Source organism: Rhodotorula toruloides (genome assembly GCF_000320785.1).
Source record: "Rhodotorula toruloides NP11 unplaced genomic scaffold Scaffold1, whole genome shotgun sequence".
NCBI lineage: Eukaryota > Fungi > Basidiomycota > Microbotryomycetes > Sporidiobolales > Sporidiobolaceae > Rhodotorula > Rhodotorula toruloides.
This window is the reverse complement of record NW_015622961.1, coordinates 236,848-253,655: the sequence shown is the minus strand read 5'-3', so window position 1 is coordinate 253,655 and position 16,808 is coordinate 236,848. Positions and strand designations below refer to the sequence as shown.

Below are 16,808 nucleotides of genomic sequence, written 5' to 3'. Positions count from 1 at the left end.
CGCGGATCCAGCTGTCTCGGCCGCTATTGTGCGCTGGCGAACAAAGGGCGGAGGGGGAGAGACGGTCGAGGACGGTTTCTGCGGGGACGACAGCGGATGGGGCGTACGCGCAGGCGTAGTAGGCGCTCTGTTAGTCCTGTCGACCTGCTCAGCTGCCCCGCTCGTCCGCCGCGCCGCTGTGTCAAGCTCGCCATCTTCATCAGCCGGATGTCGTCTGCAGCCCTCCTCGTCGGTCATCGCGCTTCAAGCAGGGTCCGAGGGAGCGCTAGTCCTTGCTGAGCGTGTTGTCGAGCCATCAGCGAGCCTCAAGCGCCACCGGCGCGAGCGAGTGTCGATGCCGTTGCGTGTCCTCCCAAGCCGGCACGAACGTCTCCCTCTTTTGGCTCACGACGACACTCGCTCGCTCTTCTCGCTCCGGCTCCATCGGCTTGTACTCGCGTGCTATGACTGCACCGACTGATAGACCGCTAGAAGGCGGCCCACCCAATGTCCTAGGCGAGCGAGGACGACAAGGCGACCGCGGGCCGGCGGGACAGGTGCGAGGCGAGATCGAAGAGCGGGATGGCGTTGTTGGGGACGCAGCGAGCGGCAAGACGGCTATCGAAGCGGCGGCCGACATGAGCGCAGGCCCGGGCGGGATGGAGTCGGCGGGAAAGGACGAGGAGGACAAGCTGGGAGAACAGCTCGCTACGCATCACAAGAACGGCTTGCAAGACCAGACGAACTATATGTGCGTCTAGTGCAGCTGGATATGGCTGTGCAGGAACCTAGAGGCTGACCGATTGACGTTGCAGGCCCGTCAAAGTGCGTCGAGCGGATTTCTTCCTCCTCCCCTCCGGCACGCTTGACTCGCGACCGCCGACGGCAGCTAGACATTTACGACGCTTTACTACCAAGCGGCAACGCTTGGCGCCTCGCACGACGCCTTTTCTCACGGAAACGGGCCAGACTGACGCCCGGTCGTCCCTTTCGTCCTCCAGCAAATCCTGGTCGTCTTCGCCTCGATGCAGCTGTCGGTACTGCTCGCATTCCTCGATCAGACAATCGTAAGTGTAGCGCTACCTTACATATCGGCGTACTTCAACGCCGGAAGATCGTCTGCCTTCGTGACGGCCGCCTACCTCCTCACGTCGTCTGCCATGCGTGCGCCTCCTTTCTCTGCTGCTGGGACATGCCGCTCGTACTGACACTGAGTCTCCATAGAACCCGTCTGGGGCCGTCTGTCCGACATCTTCGGCCGCAAATACACCCTCATGCTCTGCGTTCTAATCTTCGCGATTGGCTCGCTCGCCTGCGCTCTAGCGCGCACCATGGTTCAGCTTATTGTGTTCAGGTGCGTTCGTTTCTTCAGGATCCGCTTGAGCTCCACGCTCACCATCGGAAGTCGTGCAGGGGCATGCAAGGCGTCGGCGGAGCGGGACTTCTCACTCTCGTCCTGATTGTGCGCCCGCTCTCTCTCGCTTCGCATAGCTACAGAGACTTGTTGTGCTGACATCCCCGCGCATCGCTACACCCACCGTCTCATTGGCGCTTCCGCTTCCCTCGCCGCCCTTCCCACCTTCGCAGATCGTCTCCGACATCGTTTCCTTGAAGGAGCGCGGCAAGTACCAGGGTGTAACGGAGATAACGATCATGGTGGGCAACGGAGTCGGCCCGCTCATTGGCGGCGTACTCGTCCAGCATGTCTCGTGGCGATGATGAGTGTCTTCCTTACCCGCCCTCTTCGGCGCTCATGCTAACCTTGCACCGGCTTCTCCGTAGCTACGTGTTTCTGGATCAAGTCGGCCCTCAATCCTCGCTTTTTCTCCCTTCCCCAGAGGATAGGCCACTAACCTCGCCTCTTCGCGCTCGCAGCTTGCCTTGCTGCGCCGCCGCCATCGCCGTCATCGCCTACTTCCTCCCGCTGAAAGCCGTCAAAGGCTCAGCAAAGGAGAAGCTCAAGAAGATCGACTACGGCGGCGCCGTCCTCACCGTTGCTGCGACGGTCCTGCTCATTCTCCCGCTTAATTGGGGCGGCACCTCGTTCCCGTGGGTCTCGGGACCCGTCCTCGGCTGCCTCGTCGCCAGCTTCTTCGCCTTCGCCGTCTTCTTCCTGTGGGAATGGAAGGCCGCTCGCATCCCAATCGTCCCTCGTGCGTACCGAAGTCTACGCTTTCTTGCGCTCGAGGTTACTGACGCCGCCGCCCTACAGCCTTCATCTTCAAGAACCAAACCGTCGCCGCCATCTTCGCCTCGACATTTCTGTCCGGCTCGACGATTCTCTGCCAACTCTACTACCTCCCGCAGTACTTCCAGGTGGTTCGCGGCGACTCGCCGACACGTTCTGGCGTCCTCATCATCCCGCAGCTCATCACGACCACAGTCTTCGTCTTCCTCTCCGGCCAGCTCGTCTCGCGGACGGGCGAGTACAAGCCCTCAATCGTCGTAGGATACGCCATCTGGGCTGTCGGTCTTGGCTTGCTCTCGACTCTCGATCAGCAGTCCTCGACAGCTCGAATCGTCGGGTACCAGCTTCTCAACGGCGCAGGCCAAGGCCAAACGCTGCAGACGTCGATGGTCGCGGCGCAGGCAGCGGTAGAGCGGAGCGAGATGTCGGTCGTGACGAGCGTCCGCAACTTCATGCGGTCGCTCGGCGGGACAGTCTTCCTGGTCGTCGCGGCGACGATCCTGTGCGTCCGCCCAATGCCATCTCTCCAAGCTCCGCTGACCCTCTCTCTTGCAGGAACAACAACTTGAGCTCGAAACTCACTCCTCTCGGCTACTCGCATTCGACTATCTCCGCCATCGTCGACGACCCCGTCGGGATCTGGCAGCCCTCCTCGCGCGATGCCAGTATTCTGTACGATCTCAGCTCGACGCAAAAGGCGCAGATCGTCGAGGCTTACGTCGTCGGCTTCAACACCGTCTTCCACGTCTTGACGGGACTGATCGGCGCAAACTTCCTCATCGCCTTGTTGCTCGTCAAGCGGCACTCGTTGCAGCGGAAGGACGAGGAGGCGCTGAAGCAGCGAGGGAAAGAGTGGATTCAGCATCGCAAGGAGAAGAAGCGAGGAGCGGGTGGGCGCAATCTAGACGAGGCGGAGAAAGGAGAGGGAGAAGAAGCGACGAAGCAGGACGAGGCGCGACGATAGACTCTCATTATCTGTATCGGTTATTCAAGGGCATACCATCGCATTCAGCTATTCAGTTCGCTACAAGCGCTTGGCCTTCTTCTTCGGTTGCGCCGGTCCGGCTGCAGCTTTCTGCAAGCGAGCGCGCCTCCTCGCCTTCTCCTCCTCCTCCTCCGCCGCCTTCGCCTTCTTCGCTGCTTCCTTCTTGCGCTCCTTCTCCGCCGCCTCGGGGTCAGTCTCTGCCGTCGGCGGAGGCGAGGCATCCGCTATGCTTTTCTGCGTTGCGGTTGGCGTGGTCGATGCATCGCGTCGCCCGCTCGGCGAGGCATGCGGGAGGTGTCGAGGTGGTCGCTGCGAGGGCGAGCGGTCCACCGAAGTGAGAAGTGGAGAGCTCGCAGGTAGCGGCTCGTCTTCGTCGGTAGCCGGCTCTTCCTCCTCGACCGATTGATCCGCCGCGGCCACGGGCTCGACTTCCTTTTTCGCCTCGGAACGGCCGTTGTGGGGTGGCACTGGCTCGTGCTGTTGCGTCTGCGAGTCGTCCCAGCCTATCCGCTCGCCCTTCGCGCCTGCATGGTCGAGCATGCGGTGCGCGAGACTCGCAACAGGCTTGATGGGCGAGACCGACTCGCGAGGCTCGAACTGCTGAGGCGGCGGTGACGGAAGTCGCGGAGAAGGGGACCGCTTGCGCTTCGGAGCTGGCGAGTTGAGAGCGGGCGAGAAAGGGCGTTGAGGGCGGTTCGGGAGGGAGAGCGTGACAGGTTCTGCGGGACAGGCAGGTCAGTCGGTAGGCGCCGAACATCACTGCGATGAACGCACGCAGGTCCTTCTCCTTCGCCCCAAGCGACCGCTGCGTCCACCTTCCCAGCAAAGCGGGACCGCCGAGACCCATGAACCGAGTCATGCTGCGGCCCTCATCCATCCTCTCTGCCTTGCCAGACGAGTCGACAGCCGACTCGATGCGCTTGAGAAGAGCTTCGTCGTCTGTCGAGGCGTCCCGGAGAAGGGCGAGGAGACTCGAGCAGACGCCCAGGAGAGGCGTAACGAGATGCGAGGCGAGTATGCTCGCTGAGCGGTTCTCGAGCGAGATGGTGAGGAAGTCAACTGTAAAGCGATCGGGGATTGTGATCTTGATGAAGTGCTGCAGGAAGAGAGGGTCAGCTTGGCCACGCTCAAGCGAATGGACCTGCCACACCTCGAAAGCCTCGTGCGAGATTTCGGCCTTCGCCGTCCCGCTCGAGACAGCGCTCAGCAAATTCTCCACCGACTCCTGCAGCAAGAGCTCGCCTTCCTCGCCTATTCCCAGCGCAACATCGCTCTGACTGTCCGCATTCGCCCGCAGAGCGTCTCCCAGTCGCTTGTTCGTCTGTCGCCGATTGAGCGTTTCAAAGTAGACGTTCTCCAGGTCTGTTGCCATGACGGCGAGAACGCCCTCCTTAGCGAGGTAGACGAGCTTGAGGAGGAGGTTGCCTTCGGAGCTGGTGAACGGCGCCCAGGGAACCGGCAGGAACTTCGGACTGATCTGCGAACGCTTTGGTATGGTCAGCCGTCGTCAACAGTTCGTACGATAGGCCCACAACGCACCTCGTCCCAGTCCATCGCGAATCCGCTGATGAGAATCGAGGAAGAAGGAGAGGGCTGCCGGACCGAGTCGTGCGAGCTGAGGGATGATGAGAGCGCTTGATACAAAGCTTCGAGTGTGCTACAGCTGTACAGCAAGGCGCACGGGCTGAGCAAGCGAGCAGGACAGGGTCAACCAACAACTCGCCCTCCCTGTCCTCCTCCCCTTCACTCGCCGGGGGCCGGCAGTCGCCGGCTGAGCGTGCAGTGTGCTATCTGGGATGTCGGAAGCTCTCTACTCCCGATGGACTCGCCGCACGCTGTCGAGACCGCGCCCTCCTCCTCGCTGACCTTGACCTCCTCTCCGAATCCGCGGACCCTCCGGATTATCCATGGAGCTCGCTCTGCTTCTCTGCTGTCTCTCTCTTCTCTCTCTGTCTCCTCCTTGTCACTCGCCGTCAACGTCCCGCGACGCCTCTCCCTTGACCTCTCCAAACGACTCGCCATGTCAACGCCAATCGTCTTCGCTTCCGCACCCTCGCGCAGTCGCAGTCTGTTCGGTGACCAGGAGCAGGACGACATGTCGAAGCTCCTTGGCCTCGCTCTCAACCAGCGCAAAAGCGCTCTCCCGTCTCGCGAGGTCGAAGGCTTGCGGAAGATGCTCGGCGGCACATCGCTCGGCGGCACCTCGCTCGGTGGAACGGGCCTCTCGGTACGTCTTCTTCGCTGTCAGCCGAACAGGGACCTTGTTCGACCCAAGAGACGAGTCCCTTTGAACGATGCGCTCCCCGACGTACTCTACCTTCCATCTCTTCTCACCGCGACTGACGCTGATCGTGCGCCCTGCAGAAGGACTGCGACTGTGGCGCCTGCCCATACTGCCGCGGTGTGATGGACGCCAGCTACGACAAGGCGCGCAGGAACCTCAGGCGCGAGGCACCAGTCGCCCCGCTGTCGGGCGCTGCGACTCCCTCGTCGTCGTATCTTCGCCGCGCGGCCGTTCCCAGCAAGTTCACGACCGACGTCCGCCCGCTCGTCGTCATTGCCATCGACGGCGTCCTCGATGCGCCGCTTCCTTACCACCTGCAAGGGTGAGTACCTCCGATCCTCTCCTGAGAAACGACATGGACTAACTCTGCTCCATTCGCAGCGGCTACGACGACGTCCTGTCGCGACCGTACCTCAGGACGTTCTTCGACTACCTCCTCTCGCGCGAGTCGCCGTACTGCTTCTGCTTCTACTCGTCCCTCCCGCGCAAGCAGGCCTTGCGCACCCTGGAGGAGCTCAACCTCCCGACGGGTGGTCCCGAGCGCGACGAGCGAGACGGATGCGTTGGACTTTTCGCCGCCGACGACACCCACCCCAACTTTGGCGGCAAGGGCATCAAGGACCTCGAAGTCATCTGGAAGGAGCTCGAGAAGGAGGAGGGCATCCGCTGGGGCGTCGAGAACACCGGTGCGTACGGCTCTAGCTTGTGCCCAGTCCACGGACTGACCAGTCTCGTACGCAGTTGTCATTACTTGGTGAGCTGCCTGTTCCTTGTCGAGCGTCACCTTCGAGCTAACCTGTGTTCCCCACAGCCGCGACGAGTTCCCTCTGCAGCCGTTCAACTACATCCTCTGCCCCGAGACCGAGTACCTCTCGTCCGTCGCTCCCGCCGACGACATTTTCCTCCTTCTCGCCATTGCCTGCCTCAAGGGTGAGCAAGCTCTTTCTCCGCTCAATCTGACTCTATGCTGAGGATGCACGGATGCCGCAGACCTCGAAACGGAGTCCAACTTTGCCGCGCACATCAAGGAGTTTGTGCGTCGCTTCTCCCCTCTCGCGACCGCTCCCTTCGGCGGCCTACTGCTCCGCACTGTGCTGATGACTGACGCTTGTGACCGGTGCAGGACTGGCACAAGCCGCAGATCTGGTCGAGCCGCGACGAGCACTCGGTCAACGAGCGCAACTCGTACCTCCTCCTCGCCGTCCGCACCTGCGCCGTCCTTCGCATCAACATTAAAGCGTTCAGGGGCAACCTTCGCAAGTCGGGTTAGGCCAAGGCGAGGCTGTCGACGGTGGTATTACCCTTCATTGTGCATTCCTCTTTGTTTGAAGGCGTCTCTTCCTTTCTTCCTCGCTTGTGAAGCGCTTCCGCCTGTCTCTCGAGAGTCTGCTGTGCGCACAAAGTTTCTCATACGCGGTACAGACTTGCAATAACCTCGACAGGCTCTCGTGCCCTCCTCTTGTTCCTCTCGCGCGCTCAAACACCCCCTCCCGCTCACGACCCGCTCGCATGGCTTGTCCGCTACCGATAGTCGACCTCGACGCCTTCCGTGCTTCGTCTGACTCGCTCGAAGCCCGCAACGAGGCTGTCAGGGCGCGTCCTCCTCCTCCTCAATCTTCCCCCACTTCCCGTGTTGACCCTCGTCTCTCGCTCACGCAGGCTGCAGAGGCCTTGATCGAGTATGGCGCGCTCATTGCGAAGGATTCGCGGGTGTCGGAGCAGGAGAACGAGCGCTTTCTCGACTTGCTGGAAGAGTACTTCGCGCAGGACGAGCAGGACTTGCGGAAGGACTTGCGGCCAGAAGTGCATTTCCAGGGTGCGCAAGGCATTCCTTTGCATGTCGCGATGCGCCCAACTGACCCAGGACTGTCGCAGTCGGCGTGACGTTGGAGAACACCGAAAAGGTGTGAGAGAGAGGCGTGAATCTCCCTTTGCTTCGCTGACGGTGCGTCTTTGACAGCCCAAGTGTCACTCCTACGACCCCTGCAAAGCCATTATTGCGTCGCTCGACCCGGAGGAACGGCCGCTTGACCTCGAGGGAGGAAAGGCTGACCCAAAGTGCCGGTGCGCACGCTTTCCTCTTCAAGTACCCATCTGCTCGTCTCGCTCACAGCGGCTCGACCCAGCTTCTTCTACCGCATGGGCGAGACGCCGCCGAGGACCGACTTTCCCTCGCTTCGGATGGAGAACGTCATTCCGTCCGCCTTCGCTTCGACCTGGCAAGAGTCGATGGACCGCTGGGGCACGCAGATTAAGCAGTCGGTCGAGGGAGTGAGCGAGATGCTCGCTGTTGGCTTGGGACTGCCGCAGGAGACGTTGCTCGAGGCGGGCAGGTACGGCTCGCATCTGCTGGCGCCGACCGCGACAGACTTGCGCAAGTACGGACGAGTAGGCGAGAGTGAGTCAGCTCTCTTGCTTCACTGCGGCCATTCGATGCTGACGAGTCCTTGTGGCAGTCTTCGCTGGCTTCCACACGGGTAATTCAGCTCCTCCTCCGCTCTCCACCCCGTCGCTGACTTTCCGCGGAGCAGACCTGAACTTCCTCACCATTCACGGTCGCTCTCGCTTTCCCGGCTTGCACATCTGGGCGCGCAATACTGGCAAGCGTATCTCGGTCAAGCTTCCGCCCGGCCACTTGCTCGTCCAGGCGGGCAAACAGCTCGAGTGCGTCCGATGCGCTCTGCGGGCGAGTACGTCGAGCTGACTTTCGGCTTACAGACACTTCACCGGCGGCCTGATCCTCGCCGGCTATCACGAAGTCGTCTGCACGCCCGCGACTCTCGCCGCTCTCGCCGCCCGCCCTTCCGACTCTCCCGCCATCCGCATCTCGTCCACCTTCTTCTGGCATCTCTCCTCCGACTATACTCTCTCGCCCAGGTCGTTTGTCGAGCACACGGTCGGGAGCGAGCTGGTGCAGCGGGAGAAGCGGAGGATTGAGGAGCGTGGAGAGACATGGGATGTCGGCCAGTACGAGGAGGGCTTGAAGGTCGGGACGCTCGTGCAGGTGTGTCTCGCTTCGTTCGTTGGTTTGTGACGAGAGAGGCATGCTGACCGCACTCCCGCAGAACGAGTTGAAAGAGATTGCGCTTCACTCGGGCGCGTAGCAGTCTCGACGTTCGCCCGATGGGCTCGACGCCGCATGCGTGGGCGTGTATGGGACGAAGCTGATGATATAGTAAACCTGTGTTGGCTGTTGCTGCTACGAAAGGCGTGCGCCGTGACCTTCTCACCGTCGCGGACTCTTCGCTGACGTTCCTTTCGCACCAGCCTCTCGCGCCGTGCCCGATCGTACACGTTCTCTGCTCTTGCATTGTCACGCCATTGCTCGCCGCAGCGCCATTCTGGTCTGCGGTCAGATCTGAACCGCTGCTGAAGAAGATCCCCTACGAACGCCGGAACCGCCATCTCGAGCGAATCACGCTCGACCGGTCAGCAGCGCAGTCGATCTCGTCGGACCCGATGTTCGCTCGTTGGGCAGTAGCAGGTCAGCAGGCGGACAAGAAGTTGCGAGCCCTGCAACTCTCGCGCATTGGCGGACACTGCGAAGGACGGCGCTCGCGACTTGGCTTCCTTGTGTGAATGCTGATGCTGGATACCGAGGTCAGGTGGAAGGGGGGAGCCGCCAGCCGACAAGGCAGATCTCCTGCGAAACGACGCTTGGCCTGCCGCTGCCCACCTCGAGCACAACGAGGCGAGGATCCGGCCGGGAACGGGGCACGCGGGCGCACGTTTGGACGATCGAGATCAGTGAAGCGGGACGAGCTTATCACTGAGTAAGCGAGACCAGCATCGAAGATTCGCTTGGGTGGAGGCAAGCCTTCCAACGGGTGGGATCGGAGCTGTCTCGATGCCGGGCTCGCGGGGGAGGATCACCTTGCAGTTGTGCTCAAGGTGCATCTGCTGCCGAGGTGACAAGCGAAGGATCTCGCGAGGAACGACCAGCGACCGTCGCCCTTGAGAAGGTCAGGCTGAGGCCCTTCTTCCTCCCTCGTCCGGGCTGCTGGCGACTTCCACTGCACTTGTGCACGGTCACAACGACGATAGATAGCGGTAGCGCCTGCACGATGCTTGATCGGACGGTTCAATCGCGAGTTAATTGTGTCCTCGCCCTTTCCTCTCGAACAGGACTGCTCTCGACGGCTCGGAGATCTGAGTCCGTTCCACATTGTCGGAGGGGTCGAGATGGCCTGTCGACCTGCACCGCTCGCCGCACATCTTCGCGCCCTTCAAAAGCCCCAAGCACTCTGCCTCCCTCTCTCTTTCTCTCTCCCGTCGCCTCGCCTGAACAGCCAGCCTACCCACATGCTCGCCATTGCACGCTGTGACTCGCCCCGACTCCCACCCAAGTCGCACCACCTCCTCGCCTCAGCCAACCCTGTTCGCACCCGCACCTCGCCGCGCCCGACGTTCGAGCCGCTCCCTCTCCCGCCCGTCCCGCAGTCCATGCACCAGCTCCAGGCGGACCAGAGCCCGTCGTCGCCGTACGCCAACATGGACGTCCCCTACTTTGACCGCCGCGAGTCGCTCGACGTCCTCGCCATGCGCGAGGCAGAGTTCCGCTCGCTCTCGGAGAACATTGCCGTCGAGGGACTCGTCGTGCGACAGCGGGAACAGGACAAGGCGTACGTCCAGAAGGCCAAGGGACTCGCTCCCACCGCCGGCGGAGGAGGCCAACCAAAGTCAGTCGCGCTTCTTCGCTTTCCCTTCCTCGCTCCCTCCTGACCCCCTCTCGCTCTCGCAGGACCTGAACGCCTTGCGCACCGTCTCTCTCTACTCTCAACGAAACACTGTAACCGCGACAGCGACGACCCTCTTCTCGATGCCGCCCTGCGCAAGCCCGCTCGGCATCCAGCCACACTTCCTCTTCTTCGTCGCCTCTTCATTCCCGCGTCGCCTCGCCCAGCGCGGCAGTCGACGCCGCATACTCATATCCACGCCACACGGCATCCGGCACGACGAGAGGACGACGATTCGTCCTCCTCGTCGATCCCATCGCGCACCCTTTCGCGCCCTCATTGTTCCCCTTACATCCGCGCTCCCGCCTTTGATGGTGTTGTATGGCTAGTTTTGACGATCTCGATATACACGGGCATGGCCACACGACGTTGGTGGTCAAGGGATTTCTTCACGACTAGAACAAGTCTTTTGCAACTCTGGCACGATACACGGTCCTTTCGCGCTTCTCGTCTCGCTCGAAAGATGCACTGCGTCGAGAGGATGCTACAAGCCGTTCTGCCCTGGCCGCAAAGCAAGTTGCAAAGTCACCAGCTCAGTCCGTCACATCCCTCTCGAGACCGTCCCTCCAGCCCGCCTCACCGCCTCACCCTTCGTCCCGCGCTCCTCCTCGCCTCGCTACGCCTCTTTCCAAGCTCGTGAGGTCCCGCGCTGGCCTTCTCGTCAGCCCCGAGCAAGCCCTTCCCTTCCTCCTCCTCGCTCGCACTGTCGCTCACACTCCCCCCGCGCCCATCCTTCCTCGCACCATCTCCCCCCTTCACAGTAGGCTCCATCGCACCCCTCAACCACTCCGGCCAAACCGGTTTCCCCCGCGCATCGAGAGGCAGAACCGCACCGGTCTCGGGATCTTGAGGGAGGGGCAGGCCATGCGAATCGAGAGGTGGGTTCACGATTGGGGTGCGGTAGAGGAGGAGGAGGAGGAGCAGTTGCGGGAGGGCAAAGAGGAGGGGGGTTAGGAGGGTTAGCTGTGTGAGGGAGCAGAGGAACGGTGAGTTGATGTGCGAAGAGAGAGCAAGGAGCGAGACGTCTCGAGCGCTTAGACTCGCTCAGAGTCGGCTGTAACGTGAGGAGGCGGAAGCGAGCGAGAGGAAGAGAAGCGGACTCACCACCCCCGGCGCGATTCTGACAAACGCCATCTTTCCCTCACACGCCACACTGCATGCCTTCTCAAACAGCTCGAGCGTCGCATAGTGCGCGAGCTTGAAGAAGATGTAGGCGAGGAAGGAGGAGGCGAAGAGGGCGGCCATCTAGCGAGCGAGTTAGGGTTAGCAGGAGAAGGAGGGGGAGGGGCAGGGGGACGCACCATGATCCAGCCTATGTCGACTTGCAGTTGGAGAGGCATCCTGCGGCTCATGCAAGTCAGCGGCGGAGGACAAGGCAGGTAGACGAGAGAGGAAGCCGGGAAGCGCACTCGCAGTTGCGCACGTCCAAGAGGAACATGTACGAGTAGCCGGCCCACATGACGCTCAACAGCGCCGCGAGCGTGTAGTGGAAGATGAGCCTGCGCTCAAGCGGTCAGCCGTCGCGAGAATCCCTTGGCGAATAGAAAGGAGAGAACGCACCACTTTTCCTCCTTGAGCACTCCCCTCGCCCATACCGCCCCCAGGATGATGCAAACGAGGTTGACAGTCGCGCCGGTCACAGCGAGCGCGAGTTGGCTGTAGACGAGGTGCTTGAGGCGTCTGTGGGCGGGCGAGGTGCGGATGCGCTGGATCTGCGCTGGGGAGAGGTGTGGAACGAAGGTCGGGTCGTCGGACATGGTGCGCCCGTCGTAGCTTTCGAGTGAGGGTAGCAATGCGCTCAAAAGTCAAGCCCAGGGTCGAGACGAGCGAGAGCAGGAGACGAGGTTCGGAGGGTCCGCGGAGGGCGAGGACGGCACAGTCGAGCTTGGGAGCAGGACGAGCATGCCCACCCGAAACTGGCTATTCAGCGAGTCGTAAGAAGGAGTCGTAGGGCGGTCGAGAGTGGCGGCAGGAGGACAAGGGAGGAGAGGTCGAGGTGATGAAGTCGTCGACAGGGGGACTCGCTCGCGCGCCTCTTCCTCACTCTCCCCTCGAATCGACCACTTGTAAGCTCGATAATCCGTCGAATATAGTCTACATACTCTTGCAGCCGCCCGCTCTCCCTGCGATGCTGTATTCGGTCACCGTGGGACTCCGAGACGATGATGCGGCCGAATGGGCTTCCTCGACCCGCTCTCACACGCTTGCAACAGCCTCACCCAGCCTGACACCGCTCTCTGACTCTGCCAATCACCCACTCGAGCACTCCCACTCAGCCAGCGAAACCACCCAGCCTTTGAACCGCACCATGTCGTCGCCTGGACAACTCGCAGGCGACCAGGTCTACCTCGGCACCTACCTCCTCGACCGCCTCGCCCAGCTCGACGTAAAGTGCCTCTTCGGCGTCCCAGGAGACGTGCGCACCCGCTTCCCCCCTCCCACGCGAGCTTATCGCACTCACTCCCTCTCGCGTCCCGCAGTTCAACCTCACCTTCCTCGACCTCGTCGAAGAGCACCCCGAAGTCCAGTGGATCGGCAACTGCAACGAGCTCAACGCAGCCTACGCAGCGGACGGATACGCGCGCGTCAAGCAGGCGCAGATCAACTCGATTCGCGAGGGCGAGCAGGCAGGGTCCAAGCCCGGTCATGCGACGACGCATGGAGGGAAGGACAAAACGCAGGGTGGCGTGAGGGGATTGGGCGCGCTGTTGACGACGTTTGGCGTGGGAGAGTTGTCGGCCGTCAACGGAATCGGTGCGTTCGCTGGGCTTCTCGTGCGGACGGAGGGATCGCGCTGCGGCATCCTGCCGTCGTTCCGTGAAGCTCAGTTCGTCACTGACACGTAATCTCCTTCCCGCAGCCGGCGCCTACTCCGAGCGCGTCCCGATCCTGCACATCGTCGGCGTCCCCTCGACCAAGCTTCAAAAGTCCAAAGCCCTCCTGCACCACACCCTCGGCAACGGCGAGTTCACCGTCTTCGAGCAAGCCTCGGCGGGCATCACTTGCGCCCGAGCGTTCCTCCAGCGCGCCGAGGAAGCGGCGCAGGAGATCGACCGCGTCCTCCTTGCTGCGCTTACCACCGCTCGTCCGGCTTATGTCACCCTCCCGACGGACTTGGTCTTCGTCCCAGTCCCGAAGAAGCGCCTCGAAGACCCGATCATCCCGATGCGCGTCGGGTTCGAGGACAAGAACGTCTTGCCGACGGGCAAGAAGGTCGAGGAGGAGGAGAAGAACAGGTTGCAGTTTGTCGTCGGCGAGATTGAGCGCTTGTGGAACGACGCAAAGGAGCCTATCATCCTTGTGAGTTTGTGCGCTTGCTCCTCTTTCTCTGCTTTTCCAGCTGGCCCGGAAGGCCTTCCCAAGGTTATTCCGCCGGAGGCGGCACTCCCTTCCACCGCAGGCGGTATGTTCTCCTGCACACTCGCGCTCACACTCTCTCCATCGTTGCGCGCAGATCGACGCCTGCGCGATCCGCTACGGAGTCGGCCACCTCGTTCGCGACCTCGTCCATGCTACGGGCGTCAAGGTGCGTTCGCATATCCTCGCTCCTTCATCATCGTTTCCAGACGGCTTCCTGACGATCTGACAACTCCTTGCCCGCAGTTCTACACGAGTGCGTCCAGTTTCGTCCCTCTCCTTCCTTCCTTCCGAGCTGACCCTCCCTCCTCTCCTCCACTCCTCTCCTCGCACCCCTCATCCTTCGCCTTTGGGCCTCTCCCCCCTCCACTTCGTCGCGCACAGCTCCCATGGGTCGCACAGCAATCGACGAAGACCCCTCGAACGGCTTCGGAGGCGTCTACGTTGGCGAGGTCACGGACCCGAAGGTCAAGGAGGTTGTTGAGAAGACCGATCTGGCCCTCATGGTGCGCGCGAGCTACGTTGCGTCCCGTCGGAGCGACTCGCTGAACGCTCGCTCCGCCCGACCTTCGCAGGTCGGCTCGCTCAAGTCCGACTTCAACACGGGCGAATTCTCCTACTCGTTCCCGACCGAACAAACCGTCGAACTCCACTCGGACCACACCCTCGTCCAATACGCGCACTACCCCTCCATCTCATTCCACCAGCTCCTCCCCGCGCTCACCAAAGTCCTCAAACACAAACCGCACGTCACGCACCCTCCGTCGGATCGTGGCTTGCAGACGCAGATTCCGGATGGAGATGCGGACAAGGTTGTGAGTCAGGCGGCGTTCTGGCCGATGATGGGCAAATTCTTCGAGGAGGGCGACATCGTCGTCGCCGAGACGGGAACGTCGTCGTTCGGCATGATCTCGACGCCGCTGCCAAAGGGGTCGACCTTCGTCTCTCAGGTGCGCTCTCGCGTAATCTCTCGCGTAATCTGGTCGGTCGCTGACGCTCCCTCTCGCGCAAAGGTCCTCTGGGGCTCGATCGGCTGGACAGGCGGCGCGACCCTCGGCGCGCTCCTCGCAGCCAAAGAGGCGCCCAAACCTCGCCGCGTCATCCTCTTCATCGGCGATGGGTCGCTCCAGCTCACGGTGCAGGAGGTCGCGACGATGGTCAGGTTGGACTTGAAGCCGATTTTGGTCGTGCTCAATAACGATGGTTACGTGCGTTCTCGAGGCTTCCCTGCGTGCTTGGTGTGACTCGCTGACTGACGCGGCGTCTCGCCTCCTTCGCTTTCTCTTTCTGCGCCGCTCTCCCCCTCGCCTCGACCTCGACCGCTCAACCGCGCAGACCATCGAGAAGAAGATCCACGGCGAGACAGCCGGCTACAACGACATCTCGTCCTGGAACTGGCAGTCCATGCTCGACTTCTTCAATGCCTACGACCAGCCGAAACCGACCCGCTCGTGGCTCGCCCCGACCCGCCGCGAGTTGGAGCGCATCCTCGCCGACGACGAGTTCCGCAAGGCCGACAGGATCCAGGTGTTGGAGGTCAAGATGGATAAGCTTGATGCGCCGGTTGCGCTTGAGAAGCAGGGCAAGCTGAGTGCCGAGTTGAATGCGGCGTGAGGCGGTGGCCGGCTTTTCTCGTTTACCATAGAGCTTTTTTGAGTCTGTCCAACGCAGTCTTCTCGCATCGTCGTGCCGTTGACCGAGAAGACGCGGCAAGAGGCAAGCGTCCGGCAAAGGGAGGATGCCAAGTTGAGGAGAACGGAGGATCAGCCTCCTCTGTGCGCCGCCTTGACGAGCGCAACAATTTGTGGCTGGCTTCTTGGTGTCATTGCAGCCTGCTGCCTGCCTCTCTACGTCAAAGTTCGCACGCTCGACGAGGAGATTAGGGCGGGAGGAACGGGTCGACTCGCTCCGCCGCTCGAGTCGGAGGCTGACGTCGTCGAGTCGGTTGTCGCGATGCAGTCGGCGAGTGCGAGCGGAATTGAGGTCGACATGAGCGAAGACGAGGAGGATGGCGGGGAGGGCGAGACGATGGACATGACTGGGGACGGGGGTTAGGGCCGTTAGGCGGTGCTCTCTTGCTCGTGTCTGCACTGCACGGATTCAGCAGCACCATCAGAGACTCTCAGACAACTCTCAGGGCTCGGGAAGCACAATGAGGAAACCCTGTAGCGTTGCAAGAGATTTCTGGCAGGAGCGGGAGAAGGCAGCGAGCAATTGTCTTTTGGCATTGCCCAGGGTCTTTGCCACGCACCTGCTCTTGTTTAAACGTCAAATGGAGTCACTGGAAGCAGATTGCAATAAGTGGAAGTCCCGCGCAAGCGGGACTTTCTGACCTTCTCCTCCTCCTCTTCCCTCTCCTCCTCCTCGCGCTTCCCAGCAAAAAGCAAAGAGCCCCAGGCCGGATTTGAACCGACGGCCTTCGCATGTCGACGTACAAGAGTATACAAGTGCGATGCGCTAACCACGGAAGATGAGGGGAGGCGTAGCAAGCTTGGACACGTTGCTGTGCTATAGGTAGCGTAGAAGCATACTTGCAGACTATGAAGCAGACATTGAGCATGTCGAGCAGCGCAAATTGAGGGCAGGAGGGTTGGCAGGAGGGAACTTGGGAAGCCAGCAGCTAACATCAAGAAAGGTGTGGCACCCTTGCCCATGGGAGGCCAAGGAGTGCAGCTGATGTTTGAGTATGCTTAATGTGACCGGCTCCTTTGCCTTTGATGGAAGCTTCACTGCCGTCACAACCCTCCTGACATCCTCCCCTCATCCCCTGCCTCTTTCCCGTCGCTAACTGCACATCATTGCTTGCACACTTGGACACCTTTGACTCTGCCCCAGTGCTTGTGCTCTACAAAACCTACCCAATGATTGGGTCTTGCCGCTGAGCAGCCAGGTGTCTGGGCAGCGGATCCGCCATTTCCTCAGGGCAGGACATCTCGATACCGCTTCTTTTGGCCCCAAAAACGATCGCTATGCTAGCCTCAAAATTGAAGACCTTGCTGATCGACAGCCAGTCCAGCAAGAGACCCTATGGAAGACCGACAGCGCCTTGATTGCGGCGACAACTGCTGTTCATGCCCTGCTGGACGCATTGTCCTTGGTGGAAGTTGGCAGAGTAGTTCTGCATGCAGATCTGCTAATGGAGCTCCAGAGTGGTGAGTTGAGCTGCAGCAGCGTTGACAAGGAACCTCGGAAGTTGAGAGGGCACTGCCAGCTTGCTGCAAACCGATCTGTACGCTTCATGGCCCTCTTCGCGCCTCAGAAAACAGCCCTTGTAGCGTA

The 16,808-nt window shown here is 61.4% G+C and overlaps 6 protein-coding genes across 6 annotated transcripts; 4 read left to right on the top strand and 2 right to left on the bottom strand.

The window, feature by feature from the left end:
- Nucleotides 1–443: 443 nt before the first annotated feature.
- RHTO_00103 (MFS drug transporter) lies at nt 444–3,131 on the top strand (the record flags this gene model as incomplete). The annotated part of the gene is made up of 9 exons (XM_016413787.1): nt 444–730; nt 795–804; nt 981–1,143; nt 1,204–1,333; nt 1,393–1,441; nt 1,567–1,688; nt 1,855–2,132; nt 2,192–2,669; nt 2,723–3,131. 9 exons carry the CDS (start codon nt 444–446, stop codon nt 3,129–3,131), a joined length of 1,926 nt encoding a protein of 641 aa, XP_016276794.1.
- Nucleotides 3,132–3,191: 60 nt separating this feature from the next.
- Nucleotides 3,192–4,706, bottom strand: RHTO_00102 (uncharacterized protein; the record flags this gene model as incomplete). Its single annotated transcript, XM_016413786.1, has 4 exons — nt 3,192–3,871; nt 3,927–4,248; nt 4,303–4,629; nt 4,692–4,706. 4 exons carry the CDS (start codon nt 4,704–4,706, stop codon nt 3,192–3,194), a joined length of 1,344 nt encoding a protein of 447 aa, XP_016276793.1.
- A 466-nt stretch (nt 4,707–5,172) lies between these two features.
- Nucleotides 5,173–6,706, top strand: RHTO_00101 (uncharacterized protein; the record flags this gene model as incomplete). The annotated part of the gene is made up of 7 exons (XM_016413785.1): nt 5,173–5,379; nt 5,517–5,758; nt 5,818–6,122; nt 6,178–6,190; nt 6,248–6,366; nt 6,427–6,470; nt 6,560–6,706. 7 exons carry the CDS (start codon nt 5,173–5,175, stop codon nt 6,704–6,706), a joined length of 1,077 nt encoding a protein of 358 aa, XP_016276792.1.
- A 239-nt stretch (nt 6,707–6,945) lies between these two features.
- On the top strand, nt 6,946–8,540 carry RHTO_00100 (oxoglutarate iron-dependent oxygenase; the record flags this gene model as incomplete). Its single annotated transcript, XM_016413784.1, has 8 exons — nt 6,946–7,252; nt 7,312–7,340; nt 7,397–7,500; nt 7,563–7,834; nt 7,893–7,913; nt 7,968–8,100; nt 8,155–8,440; nt 8,502–8,540. 8 exons carry the CDS (start codon nt 6,946–6,948, stop codon nt 8,538–8,540), a joined length of 1,191 nt encoding a protein of 396 aa, XP_016276791.1.
- Nucleotides 8,541–10,748: 2,208 nt separating this feature from the next.
- Nucleotides 10,749–11,929, bottom strand: RHTO_00099 (uncharacterized protein; the record flags this gene model as incomplete). Its single annotated transcript, XM_016413783.1, has 5 exons — nt 10,749–11,135; nt 11,277–11,417; nt 11,474–11,513; nt 11,582–11,671; nt 11,733–11,929. The coding sequence occupies 5 exons, from the start codon at nt 11,927–11,929 to the stop codon at nt 10,749–10,751; spliced, it is 855 nt and encodes a 284-aa protein (XP_016276790.1).
- A 371-nt stretch (nt 11,930–12,300) lies between these two features.
- RHTO_00098 (pyruvate decarboxylase) lies at nt 12,301–15,143 on the top strand (the record flags this gene model as incomplete). Its single annotated transcript, XM_016413782.1, has 9 exons — nt 12,301–12,588; nt 12,653–12,926; nt 13,033–13,472; nt 13,627–13,698; nt 13,776–13,785; nt 13,914–14,035; nt 14,105–14,479; nt 14,543–14,737; nt 14,865–15,143. 9 exons carry the CDS (start codon nt 12,301–12,303, stop codon nt 15,141–15,143), a joined length of 2,055 nt encoding a protein of 684 aa, XP_016276789.1.
- Nucleotides 15,144–16,808: the final 1,665 nt, after the last annotated feature.